Raw genomic sequence first — 13,516 nt, 5'->3', positions numbered from 1 at the left:
TTTCTTTCAGGAGCAGAGGCAACTATTCAACGTCGATATTTTAACTCTCAAACATCGAACGCCGGAGCCCGTTTCGACTGGCAGTATGACATATTAGATTTTAATCAGTATTATGACCAAAAATTTTCTTATTCTCTTAAATTAGTGGCACTGATAATAAGTAACACAGGATGGGTCAAAATTGACCTCGTATCTGTTATGTGATGGTAAAGGGGTTATGCCTAGTCAGCCTTCGAAAAAGAAAGCGATTTTTGGGAATTTTTTGTGGAATATCTACTGTATATTTTTTAAAACTATTCGCTTATTTTAAAAGTACATATATGGATACACTTTCAGTAATTTTATTATAGAAAAACATTAAAAAATAAACGAATGATAGCCATTTTCGCGGAAGCTGTTTTGATAAAGGCGCTGTGTGGTGAGCAACTTTCCTCTGAGCCGGATCAGGTAAAATTAAAAATTCAAAAATATTCTGGTAATATATGGTTGAATTCAGAGTAGGTGAACGTAGGTTTTTTCAAAAAGTTTTTGATAAAATGGCGGCCGTTGCCGCAAAACCACCCTTTTTCGATGTCTGAATTGTTCGTTTTTCGTTAATTAAAAATAGAGTTTTTGTTGAAATAAAAAATCCTTTGTTCATCTACTAGCCTATGGTATATAAAAGAAGTCTGTAAAAGTTTAGGCCAATCGATATAGCGGTTTCCGAAATATCTTTCTCACCGATATCAAAACAGCTTCCGCGAGAATGGTTGTTATGCGTTCATTTTTTAATGTTTTTCTATAACAAAATTACTGAGAGTTGCTGCATATATGTACTTTTAAAATAAACGAATAGTTGTAACAAAATATACAGTAGATATTCCAGAAGAAAAGAAGAAAAACAATATAAGAAGTGGATCATCGCAGGATCATCGTTCGTTTTTCAATTTATTATTTATTTAGTGGTATTAAAAGGTGTTTTTTACATAATACATTAGGCACGATATATACATGTTACTTTAAAAATCTTCGAGCTTATAAAGAGACTAAAACAGCGAGCGCGATATACGTGGCCTTGAGATTCGTTTTTCTAACGACAATGAATCAAAATGCCAGGTTCCTCGAAATACTTCTACGCCAAGTGTCCCCGAGTCGGTACGAATGGCTCGGAGACACTACGCTGCGACTATTCGCATTCTCTCCGGACGAATAATGCCGCAAATAATCTCCTAACGGTTGTCATTAGTCGATTCTACAACTAAAACGTGACTGCCGTTTAACTATCAAAACGTAAAGATAATTGTACAGAAGAGCATAAGGATCAGCGGCAATTATCACTAATTAGTCAAAGCTTCTCAGCACCTTGTACCGACTTTCGGTACACTCTCTAACATTCATCTTTAACTTTTGATTTCTACCTACATATTGCACATACAGAAAACTATCGAGCATCTAATATTTTACAAAAGTGCCCCGCAATGAAAATTCTTGGATTTTCGTTCCAAAACATTTCTCTAGCACTTGCGACCCTTTCAATATTTATTATCATCAATTTAAAGACTCATCTCACCTCTCGAGTATTATTCTTCTAGCATTGCCTTAGAATTAGTCTGCCTCGAGCTAAGCAGACTAATTCTGTCGCGAGTGTCTACTAGCTTGAAAATTAATTCGTTCGTATGTTCCACGTGGATGACTGAAGAAATGACTACTCGGAGATTCAAGTACAAGGGCGGTCAGTCTTTTCTCGTTAAAAATTAACAGGGCAATTACGTTCGTCGCTACCGTCAGAACATTCTAAGTAACCATTGCATACTCGAGATTTAGGGAGACACTCGCCAAGGGGGCATCGATGACCCTTGCAGGCCACTGTCGAAGAGAGTATATCTTCCCTTGAGATTGTGTGCTCGATCCAAGGGAGGTAGTGATGCACCTTCGTGTAAATTCCTGGCCTTCCAGGTCTGGCGCAGCCGTAGCCATTGGATGTGATACCTGCGGAAAAGGCCATGGAATATTTATTTGAAATTTGTAAATTTAGAAATATGCCACAGAATTTATATTTTCTCGACACTTCAATTTTGAATCTTACCACAATTTAAAAATTTGGGAAACGCGTCGTAGAATATCTACTTTTCAGAAATTTCAAACTGAGCAGCTTGCCACTCAAAGGAAATATTGCTGCGTTGCAATGTCAATTAATATAATTATTATTACCATCAAATTATCCAAATTATTGTAATACTCCACAATCTGAAGATTCAGCAATTTTTTATGCGAGCAGAACGTGCCCTTATAGTCACCCGTTTCTCATTTATGAACTTATTTTAGAACTGTTGAAAATACTTCTTAAAGTACAATCTCAATTGTGTATGGTGTAATAGGGATTCTACTGAACTTATCGCCAACCATATCAAACCATAGTGTTTGCAATATTATTCCAACTTGCAGCATTACAATTCAGCGGAATTTTATTCTATTTCAGTGTGATTGAAGAGTGCTCACCATGAAGAGTGTATTTGTTATCTGATCCCGAGCAAACCAGAGGTCCACCACTGTCCCCTGAGCAAGCATCTTTTCCACCGTCCTTGAGCCCCGCGCAAAGCATACCCGCCGTAATCCTGTACAAAGGAAGGAACAGAGTTTTCCTGCGGCACTCCTCTGTGGAGATCACAGGAAGCTGCACTTCTTGCAAGGTATCCGCTGTTTAACAAATGGTTATCATTCAATGGCGCGCATCGCGAAGATTTATTAGAGGATCAGCCAACGTGTACTTACGAAATATCCTCTCATTCTCGAATAATTGCCCCCAACCTGTGACGGTGCACGTGGTGCCGCTTTTCGGCTCTGTTTCAGGAAGGCACACTGGCCTAACGTAATCGCTGAACACTACTGGCTTTTCAAGCCTCAGCATCGCTATATCGTTTATAAAACCATTGTCGATGTAGTCAGGATGCAAGGATATGTAGTCCAAACGTAGAACTTGCTCGTAAGGGCTTGGGAAGCTTCCACGGCGTGTAACACCAATTCTTCCTACCCAGTACTCGTCTTGGGTACTGTCAAAATCAGGGCTGTTATGAATATTCTAAGTATTTCAATACCAGTATAATTCCAATTCGAATAATTAGGAGTATTCGAATATTCAGAACATGAAATATTTTTTCATTCTTTATCGTGAAATTCTTTTCATATTGGCCTTTACAATTATTTATTTTTGTCATGTTTGGAGCGTCTTCCAAAGAACAGGAATATAGGGTTGATGTAAAAGGCTCAAGAGTCTTTAGAGTACGAAAAAGACTACTTAGTCAGTTTTTTAAAATTTGAATTCTTAGTCTACAATTTCTACTGTGTAAAACTCTTCGAGTGCCTTGATATATTAAATATAGAACTTTTTAATAGCACAGTTACTTACTGATAAAAACAGTGCGCCGCGGAGAGGATCCATCTATCGTTGATAAGAGCTCCACCGCATTGGTAGTCACCTTCCTTATACAAAGCCACTTGCCATGGCCAACTTCCAGCCGAGGAGCTACCACCTCCTACTATCCTGTAACGACGAGAAACATTCGACCTGCTTCAATGCATGCACCATAATATTCAATATTCATTGTGCATTAATCAGTACAAGCACTATCAGACAATCCTACCACTTTCAGATCAGATCGGGTGCTTTAAAACACAGTGACTCACAGATTTTCTTATATATGTCAATTTGGATATATAGCTAAAGCCCTTTTCACACGGGACACTTTTATGCTTGCCAACTAGTATCTAGAATATAATCACATATCATCTGTGTTTATATCGTTTCAACTAGCACTGTTTCTGGAAGATATGTAGATGTTAATTTAGACACTTCAACTTTTAAGGCCTTTTCACGCGAGACACTTGTATGACTCACAATTAGTATTTCAGATGTATACATTTGGAAGAGGTAGTGCTCGTTTGATGAATATGGAAAGAAATATTAAATATGTGAATATATTCAAAATACTATTTGTGAGCCACAGAAGTATCCCGTGTGAAAAAGTCTTAATTCTGAGAAGTATTATCACTCCCCTGTTCCTTTTTCCGCACCATATTCAATTTGCACATCTAAGTGACTTCTAATTTCCCCAATTTTAATATAAAAATGAAGCAATGCATAATCTGGATGAACGAATGTCACTCATTTCCAAACAAGTTTGTGAGTCACTGGTTCTTAAAAATCCGTAGATACACCCATTTTTCTATCTTCATGGCAAACATGAATTTTAAATCTTTTTTATCCTCAATTCAGTAAACTACCACCAAATTGCGTACGAATTCTCAATATTCAAACTATGATGAGAAAAGCATATAAACAGTTGGTCACAACACTCGCATCACTTTTTCAAAATTCATTCTCTTCATCAAAAATAAAAGTAGGTACACCTTTACCAACCCCCCAATTTTATATTTCAACTCGGTCGAACAAGATCTAGTTCTCCCAAACGTAGGAAAAATATTACAAAAAGAACGACCGACTTCCCATTGCATCTAATGAATAATACTTGTTCGAAGCTCGATAAAAATTCACGATGCCACCGTCATCGCGTCGCGGTTGCTCATCTCGGGCAATAAAGATCCTGCGAAATTCTAATTTTATGCAGATCGTTCGCTGTACTTTTTGCCATCGATATATTGTTATTACTGACGATCTTGCGGGAGTGGGGGAAGGAAGAGGAGGAGGAGGAGGACATTCTCCTCGGGCGTAGTTTGTATACAAATGGTTTTATAAACGACCCAGCCGGTATATAATTATGAGAAACTGGTTCAGTGAGTATACCTGGCCTGCGATGGTGTCTGCGTTCTTATTCCGCACTCAAGGTTCTTGCACTTGACCCTGAGGATCTCGCCACTCGGGCACACGGATGGTTTGAAAGTCAGAATAGTTTTATCCAGGGGTTTCTCGTTGTACGACAACGTGTAATAAGATCTGCTGGACACTGGATTTTCGTCCAACACTTTCTCCACGGTCTCGTAATCCCTGAAGAAGCATTTTCCACAATTAACCTTGTTTCACTGATGAGTTTTACACGATATACATCGAATTGAAGCCCTTTTCCAACGACTGCTAGGTTCAATTAGGAATTACTAGGCTCAAGTAGGAACTACTAGAGTCAACTAGGAGCTACTAGGTTCTATTAGGTTCAACTAGGAATTACTAGGGTCAACTAGGAATTCCTAGGAGCAACTAGGTTCTACTATGCTCAACTAGCAGCTAAGAACTACTGCGTTTTATTGGGGTCAACTAGGAACTGCTAGGTTCTATTGGAGCCAACTAGGAACTATAGGGGGAAACTAGGAACTACTAAGCTCAACTGGAAACTACAAGGATCAACTAGGAACTACTAGAGTCAACTAGGAGCTACTAGGTTCTATTAGGTTCAACTAGGAATTACTAGGGTTAACTAGGCATTCATAGGAGCAACTAGGTTCTGCTATGCTCAACTAGCAGCTAAGAACTACTACGTTTTATTGGGGTCAACTAGGAACTGCTAGGTTCTATTGGAGCCAACTAGGAACTATAGGGGGAAACTAGGAACTACTAAGCTCAACTAGAAACTACAAGGATCAACTAGGAACTACTAGAGTCAACTAGGAGCTACTAGGTTCTATTAGGTTCAACTAGGAATTACTAGGGTTAACTAGGCATTCCTAGGAGCAACTAGGTTCTGCTATGCTCAACTAGCAGCTAAGAACTACTACGTTTTATTGGGGTCAACTAGGAACTGCTAGGTTCTATTGGAGCCAACTAGGAACTATAGGGGGAAACTAGGAACTACTAAGCTCAACTAGAAACTACAAGGATCAACTAGGAACTACTAGAGTCAACTAGGAAGTACCAAGTTCTACTAGGAACTACTAGATTCTACTAGGAGCTACTAGGTTCTTTCTATCAAACGATCATCTAGTTTAGTTCGCTTTGGTTGTAACAAACCCTGGAGGATAATAGCCTAGCATATTAATAAAATAACAAAATAATAAAATTGCGGAAAATTTGATAATTGATACTCTGACTTAAGAATCGCAGAAGTAGATACTGTTACATAGAAATTTGTGTGTTTAACTCTTAGGCTAAATGTGCAAGTGAAATCCTACGTTAAAGGACCATGCCAAGTGTAACCTACATTGAAAAAAATTCATCTTATCCTTTTTAAACCTGGAATATACCTGACCATCTTCGAAGTATTACTTCTCGATTAAAATGAAGATGCTATGGGATGCTACAGGTCCTAAGAATCTGCCACCGAAAGTATCCAGCCCACTGAAATTTTCTTGGGGTCCGAGGGTTAAGCGAACATTCGTGGGAATATCGTTTGTCTGTCTAACGTAGGGGAATTTAATTTTTATAGATTACTTACTGATAAGTAATAGCCTTGCAAACCGCTCTACCAAGGTCCTCGATGGTCCACCTAGCTTGCCTCTCTTGCAGGACATTGTCCATTCCGCTCAGACACAATTTCCCCCATTTCCCATTCTTTCGTACATTGATATATCCCTTCTCGTTATAATTGTTAATCTCCTTCGTAAGGTCGATGGTGGATGTCGAATGCTTCTTGTTTGTGTTCACGTGGATCGCATTCCCGTGAGGTAGAATGCCTTTCGTGTTTGATATTTCCCTTCCAGAGACGAGGGTCTTAACGGCGGAGTGATTTCGGTGGCTGATCATCGTTCCTTCTTTGATTTTGGACTGGTTCTTGCTGCTGATAATTTTCTCCAAGTGGACGTTGGTTCTTAATGAACGGAGGGTGGTCGATTCCAAGATGGAGGACTCGACTGCTTCTTGATCGAATATGTCTCTGTCGGTGCTGGAATCTGACTCTGGAAAGCGTTCATCAGGCAATGGATATTCATCTTCTAGTGCGATAGCCTCGGAATGGTTTTTCATGCTATCTGATGCATTTGGTTCTCCGTAGTTCAGCAGCGCATCATCTTCTATGAGTGCAGCACATTTCTTTTCGTCCTCTCCCCTGGGACAGTCAGAGAAGCCATTGCAGACCTTGTCCTGATCCACGCAGTGTTGACTGTTACCGCACACGAATTGGCCTTCTTCGCACCAATCTGTTAGGAAATTAAGCAAACATTGGCGGATTTTGGAATAAATAATAACTTGGATTATCCTAGTAGGTGCTACTAAATAGGCTCAACTAGGAACTGCTAGGATCAACTAGGTGGACCTAGTTACGGTGGATAAACAAGATTAATAATCATTTAGAAAACATGTGTTTAAGGTAGTCCTTTGGCATCACAAATTTCAATGAGCGTTCGTAAAGCACGCGAGTAGGAAAAGGAGGAAAATGGTAGAAAGATTAGAGCACGAAAGAAAATAGAATAAATATACAAAAAGGACAAAGGTATGCAAAAGTATGCAACAGAGGTACTTAGTTTTCAAATTCTTAAAATACAAACAGTTGTATAGCAGTTTAAAGACACGTCAGCTGAGCGCGCGGCAGCGCTCGGCGCTCAGCTGACTCGGCTTTAAACTGCGCGTCCCGGGACCTGGACCGCTAATATTCAACTGTTAATATCTCGAGAACGAAGCCTCGGATCTCAAAGCGGTAAAGGACTTTTCGATGCCTTTTTGCATCAGGATACTGCATGTTCAGGATTGTCCTTCAATTTTCAGGCACCCTGTATATAGAACAGGCACACTTTTGTAACCAACAATACACTACAAAAACCTGAGCACATACCGCAGTCAGTTTCATCCGAATAGTCCCAACAATCCGCCACGCCATCACAGATCTTCTGGTGCAATAGTTGCGCCTTCAGAAAGTCTGCGCATGTGCAGTTCGCCTCGTCCTCAGAATTTGCGCATTCGCCCAGCATATTGCACCTGCCACTGGAAGGCAGACATTTCCCATCTCCACACAGAAAACCGAAACACTCGTCTACGAACACAGAAAGCATAAAATAAAAACCCAATTGCAGCAACTAGGATGCCTGCGTCTAACCGATTCAATGAAACAATTACCAGTTTCCTTGCTCTTCTCGGTGGTGGAGATCATCTTGTCCGCGCGATCCTCCACTTTGTTCAGGATCTTCGTGAATATCTCGACGCCATCGCGAGTCATCGTGAACCCTGCGCTAGAATTCATCAACGTCTCGTTCCCCGTCGCTATATCCGCGATCTCCTTTAGCTTCTCGAAATCGAACAGTGGCCGAGCTTCCTGCTTCACATTTCCAGCCTGAGCTTTCACAGCTCCAGCTATAGGTCTCGAATGGTTCTTGTTGCTTTTCGCTGGCGTGTCGTTGCTACCGACTTCAGCCAACTGCTTGAGCTTCTCCAGTAGAAACCGATTCTCCTCGACCGTGGAGATCTTTCTGTCAGAGGTCTGGATCGTTTGAACGCCTGTGGATGTCGAAGATGGCGGTTTCTCTGTTAGCGCCACTTCACTGGGACCCTGAGCCACTATTGGGCGATCTCTGAAGGAACGGTTCTCCTCTTGATCAACGCCAAGTGACAATTCTTCGAGCACTGATGCTTGTGGGGTCGATGGCTCCTCGCGTGAGTCCCAGTGTATGACCGGGAGGGAAGTAGAATTGGTAACCACGAGTTTCAGTACGATGGGACTGTCTTTGATGTTGGAAGACACTTTGGTACTGATGGACGTCACTACCTCCACGATCTGCTCGATCCTGGGCTGGTGCCTGCTCGACTCTGATGGATGCACCAAGTGCTCTTTATCATCGGCAGAACCTTCCTCCGTTACATTCCTGTCTCGACTCTGAACACCGAATAATTGCTCCAACAGCGTGGTGTCATCCGAGGAACTTCGATTCGAGGATTTCTCTATCACCTCTGCTTCTTTCTCCCTGTCGATCTTGGGCCTGGGTCGAACAGGCCTCCCAATGCCAGTGTTACTCTTAGCAGGTGCTAAGGTCACCAAATTCTCAACTACGTAGGCCTTCAATGTATCATTGTACACCTTCTTCTTGGTTTCAAGCGGGCTGGAAGGTCGATTCACAGTCCCATTAAATATCCAGTCCAATTCCTCTTCTGTATCGAAAGATTGTTCGCTCTCATAGGAACTAGAGTTCTCAGCTTGCCCAGGGGTGTGCTTCAACGTATCAATCTCGATGAACGTGGAGTTCCTTGAGATACTTGGTGTGAATCTCCCTGGTGGTGTCTGTTTACCCCCTCCACCCTGCATAACTAATTTATCCACGTTATTGTGCAGTGGATGTATCATCTCCGAGTAGACCTCCGTCGTGCTCAGCTTCAGGAGCTTTTCGTCGTCTATGATACTCGGAGTGCTCGATTCTGTTGGCCTCCCACGTTCAGCCAACTCGATCTTTCCGTGTTTCATGGGGGCACTTACTTCGGAACTACTATTTGAATCTTCAACGATGGTTTCCACATCGACTTCCTTCAAGTTTCCCGACAACACTTCGGTCCCCTCTGGCTCAGTTAGATTTCTTCTCAAGCTGTTTCCTTCGTCCTTCGCCTCAGCATCCTCGCTGAACTTCCCCCCATCGCTGATCGCACTATCCGTCACACTATTTACTTCCTGCGTCAACGACGAGTTCCCTTTACCACTCTCATCATAATTCAGAACGGACGTGAGCTTGTCCACGGGTATCGTGTGCCTGAAAGGCTTCAGCGTTCCAGCGTTCTCGATCAGGCTGTGCTTCAAGCCGGCCCCGTTCAAGTCAGGCGTCTTGTAGCTGGTGTAAACAGGCTCCTGCGCGTTCTTATCAACTTTCCTGTCCTGCAGAGCGTCGTTGTGGTGTTTGGTAACAGCTTGGATGTCCGAGTACCGATTCCTAGCCTCCAGTTCTATGTCTGTATCTGAAACAACTTCTGCCACCCCTGCCCTTGACGCCTCTGTCGTCGAGTCCTCCTCGGCGCTCGAATTACTAGGTCTCTGCACGTGCCACCTCTGGGTGCTGGGACTAACCGACAACAAGAAATTGTCCGAACTCTCCTTGTCCTTCGTGTCGGTAGCACCTTCGTCCCCTTTCTTATTAATCTTCATCGAATCCCCCTCTGTTACTCTGTACGAAACCTGTGCCCCAGGGACCCTCCACCCAGTTTCATTCTCATTGGTCGAGCGGTAAGGTTTCGTGAAGGGAGACTCTGTCTTTCCAGGATCAGAGGAAGTTCGGAGCTTGACGTCGTAGGTCTCCGAAGGCAGTTGCCCTGAGACTTCTATATCTGGCTTGGTACCTTCCTCCAGTCTCACTGGAGGAGGAGGCGCCGTGAAGATCTGTCCATCCTCCATCAAGCCTGGAATCTTGTTCTTGAACTTGCCGTTCACCCTGAAATTCACCATTTCCTGGGGCACGATCCTGTCGCGTGGGAAATCTGTGTCTTCCGAGTCGAAGGTGCTCATGCCAGGAACATCCACGTACGAGTTCACCGGTTCCGCTGGCTCCGAAGGTTTCTCCTGTTGCGTCGAGGACTCGGGGATCCTGGCTTGCACACTGAACTGGGGGATCCTCGTGGTCGACTCAGAGGCAGCTTCTGCAGGGTTCGTGTTGTTGTAGTTCACTTTGTGATTCGTCTTTTCCGCGCTGCCTGGCAGTAGCTTCAATTCGGTGTTAACGTAGCCCGGTATGATCGGCTTCCACGGCGACGTCTCAAGGTCTGGCTTGCGGAAGTCTTTGAATAGGTCCTCGACTTTGGTCCGGGTCGTGGATGTCGTGGACATTGTCGACGTGGGGGCTACTCGTTTGGTCGTCCCTTGGGTGGCTTCGTTGCCTCGTTCGTCGTGAACAGTGTGGTTGACTTTTTCCTTGATCCTCAGGGGGGTGGTTTGTACAACGCTGCTAACTGGCCGGGTGGTTCCTTCCGTGCTCGTGAACTTTAGTGTGGTCTGCTCTTGGGGTAACGATCCTTTGGTATGTTTCGCGTCGGGCTGTGGCTTGCTGCTCTCTTGAATGGAATTGGTTTTATTCGCAGAAGTGCTGTTCACTTTCGATGCTTTGTATGTGCCTTGGATGGTTGGTATGTTGCTGAAGTCGATGTCCGGCTCGCTAGACTCTGGCTTGCTGGGCTTCGTTTTCGATTTCGGGCTCGTGATTAAAGAGTTGTTCCTGCTTGGTCGCAGAAGGCCGTTCTTCGTGATCATGGCGTTCCTTTGCTGCGCCTGCTTTTGGTTTCCAGCTGCGTCCTGATTTAGCCCTGAATTATGAGTGACAGAAAAATCACGTGCTGTAAAATCAGATTAAAAAGTTGCGTTTAAAGTGTGCTTTGGCAAACACTGTATTTGCATTTATGCGTATGTTATTTGCTAGTTTCCTATAGCATCTACAAAAGGCACGAGCAAATGTTAAATATAAAAAAAAATATCACGTTATCCTTTGATTCTTGCTTTATGAAATTTATGTATTTTTTGGGAAAACACCGTGGTGAAAGTAATGCTAAAAAAAAAAAGAAAATTGAAACACTTGGATCATCCGTGAGTGTTTTTTTTTATTTTATTTTATATATTTCCGTTGTCCAATTAGCTTAGGGAAATACAGATTATACAGTAGAAAATTTACGAGATAGGACGATATTTTCTTAGTTCAAAATGATTTATTATTAACATATATAATTTAGTTTTGTTCAACTTTCCTGGTCCTCGTCAGTCTTTAATTGCAAAAAATTAAACGACACTTCATTTTCTATAATGAAAAATATAAAAGCGTCAATAGCTTACGAACTACCTAATCAGTAAATACTGATTTCATCGACGTGTAATTGCGTTACTATGATTTGTGCGGTGTCAGTAATTGCTTCTAACCCATACTTACTTTTTACTGATATGCTGGTGAGATCCAGTTCCACATCCTTGAACAAGGAAGACGTCGAGTACGTCTCCTTCGCGATGATGTCCTCGATCGTATCTTCGACGTTCGTGATCGAACGGGGCACCTTCCTTCTGTCTAGATATACCCTGAAGAAAACTTTCAGGATACCGCTCTCGAACTTGTCTATTACAGTTTTCTGGTAGGCGGTACCTAAAACGCTTCTTCTGAACAGAAGCTCGAACTGAAATGCAGCAATAATTCGTCAGCCATCCTATTTCCAATTCATAGTAAAAATATCCTCAACACGTTGCCTGCCACGCGATTCTTCACATTTTCCATTCACTTCTTTAAGAAATTTCGGGATTTCTAAAAAGAAAATTGTTTCATGCGAAATCGTGATACAAAGGACTAAATAAGAACTCGTACAAAAAATAGAGTTAGGTTCCAAAAACTAACGATAATACACCATTCTAGCTTCATAACAATCAGAAATATGTTTATTAAAAATCAAATGTTGCACGCTAACTTCTTTCTTCTTCATCTCTGCACAGCAGAATTAGACGAGAGAAGTTCTACGTTCTCCTTTTTTTTTTGGAAAAATCTGTTGTTTTTGTTTGCTTCCTTTTTCTTGACAAATCGTTATAAATTTCGTGGTATGAGGCTAAACATTTTTGAAGTTCTCTTTTGAATTTTGCGCTTCTTTGAGTAGAAGGGTTTGTATTCAGGAAATAGTAAAATTTGAAACTTTCGAATTTTGTAACCGCGTTAAAGGGGAAAATAATATGTGCTTCGTAGTTGAATCCTGACGTCCCATTTAACACTGACGTCCCACCTCGATCTATTTCAAATTGCCCAACTAATTATTGTTCTTTGAAAGCCATCAAAACAGCATACTGTAAACAAGATATAAATCTTTGAAAGCTATATTTTTGCTGGTAATATGTATGAAATAAATTTGATATCCCAGGGTTATGAAAAATGGTAGATCGAAATCGCGAAATTGCGCATGCATGATAGCGACTATTAAAGTGTTGATATTACATATTATGCCTAATAACAGTGAATTATCTTTATCCATGTAAATTACGAAACAAATAAAGCATCTATCTCTGCAATTGTGATTTGCATGTGTAATAAACGCACGTATTATTAGATTGCGGAAGTTTATGCAAATATATATTTTTATAGTAAACGATTAAACAAGTGGGACTTTAATAGAAATATGTTTCACCATCAGGGGGTTTTAAAAATATGTTTTTCATTTTGTATATCCATATACAGAACTTGCCTGCAAATTAGCTCGGGTATAGTAGTGGCGACAATATAACGAGGTCGTAATTATTGTAATATTAGGTCACCCCATAGGTCTTTCTGAAAGTTAAGTTTTAAACAATGAAACTCGTCGCGATCGTCTCTCATACGTTTGGTATACATAGTACCTTAAATACGAACCTCCAGAATATGTTGTATGAAAAGTTCACGAGTGTAGGGAATTTCCTCCTGATTACAATGCAGATTTTGTTCGCTGCCCAAATTCACTCGAAGGGGGTGAAATTAACCCCTGAAAATTCGGCTATTTTCCGATTTTGTGTTATAACTCGTGAACTGTAAAATATTTTTTCACCAAATGATAGATCTAATTAAAAGAAGTAACTTTTGTCTCGAAACTTTTTTTCTATCTCTTACAGTTCACGAGTTATAACACAAAATCGGAAAACAGCCGAATTTTCAGGGGTTAATTTCACCCCCTTCGAGTGAATTTGGGCAGCAAACAAAATCT

General features: G+C 41.5%; 1 protein-coding gene across 1 annotated transcript in view; it reads right to left on the bottom strand.

Moving 5' to 3' along the window:
• Positions 1-914: 914 nt before the first annotated feature.
• The window catches only part of LOC143377865 (uncharacterized), a 56,299-nt gene continuing 43,697 nt past the window's right edge, over positions 915-13,516 (bottom strand). The window contains exons 5-13 of the mRNA XM_076829650.1: positions 11,740-11,977; positions 7,973-11,125; positions 7,692-7,889; positions 6,360-7,059; positions 4,781-4,981; positions 3,386-3,520; positions 2,752-3,029; positions 2,479-2,676; positions 915-1,968 (exon numbers count right to left, since the gene is read on the bottom strand). Of these exons, the coding sequence (XP_076685765.1) occupies positions 1,727-1,968; positions 2,479-2,676; positions 2,752-3,029; positions 3,386-3,520; positions 4,781-4,981; positions 6,360-7,059; positions 7,692-7,889; positions 7,973-11,125; positions 11,740-11,977 (5,343 nt within the window). The 3' untranslated portion in view covers positions 915-1,726. The remainder of the gene's footprint in view (positions 1,969-2,478; positions 2,677-2,751; positions 3,030-3,385; positions 3,521-4,780; positions 4,982-6,359; positions 7,060-7,691; positions 7,890-7,972; positions 11,126-11,739; positions 11,978-13,516) is intronic.

Source organism: Andrena cerasifolii, chromosome 16 (genome assembly GCF_050908995.1).
Source record: "Andrena cerasifolii isolate SP2316 chromosome 16, iyAndCera1_principal, whole genome shotgun sequence".
Classification (NCBI taxonomy): Eukaryota; Metazoa; Arthropoda; class Insecta; order Hymenoptera; family Andrenidae; genus Andrena; species Andrena cerasifolii.
Note: the sequence above shows the minus strand (reverse complement) of the source record. Positions and strands in the feature narration are given on the sequence as shown.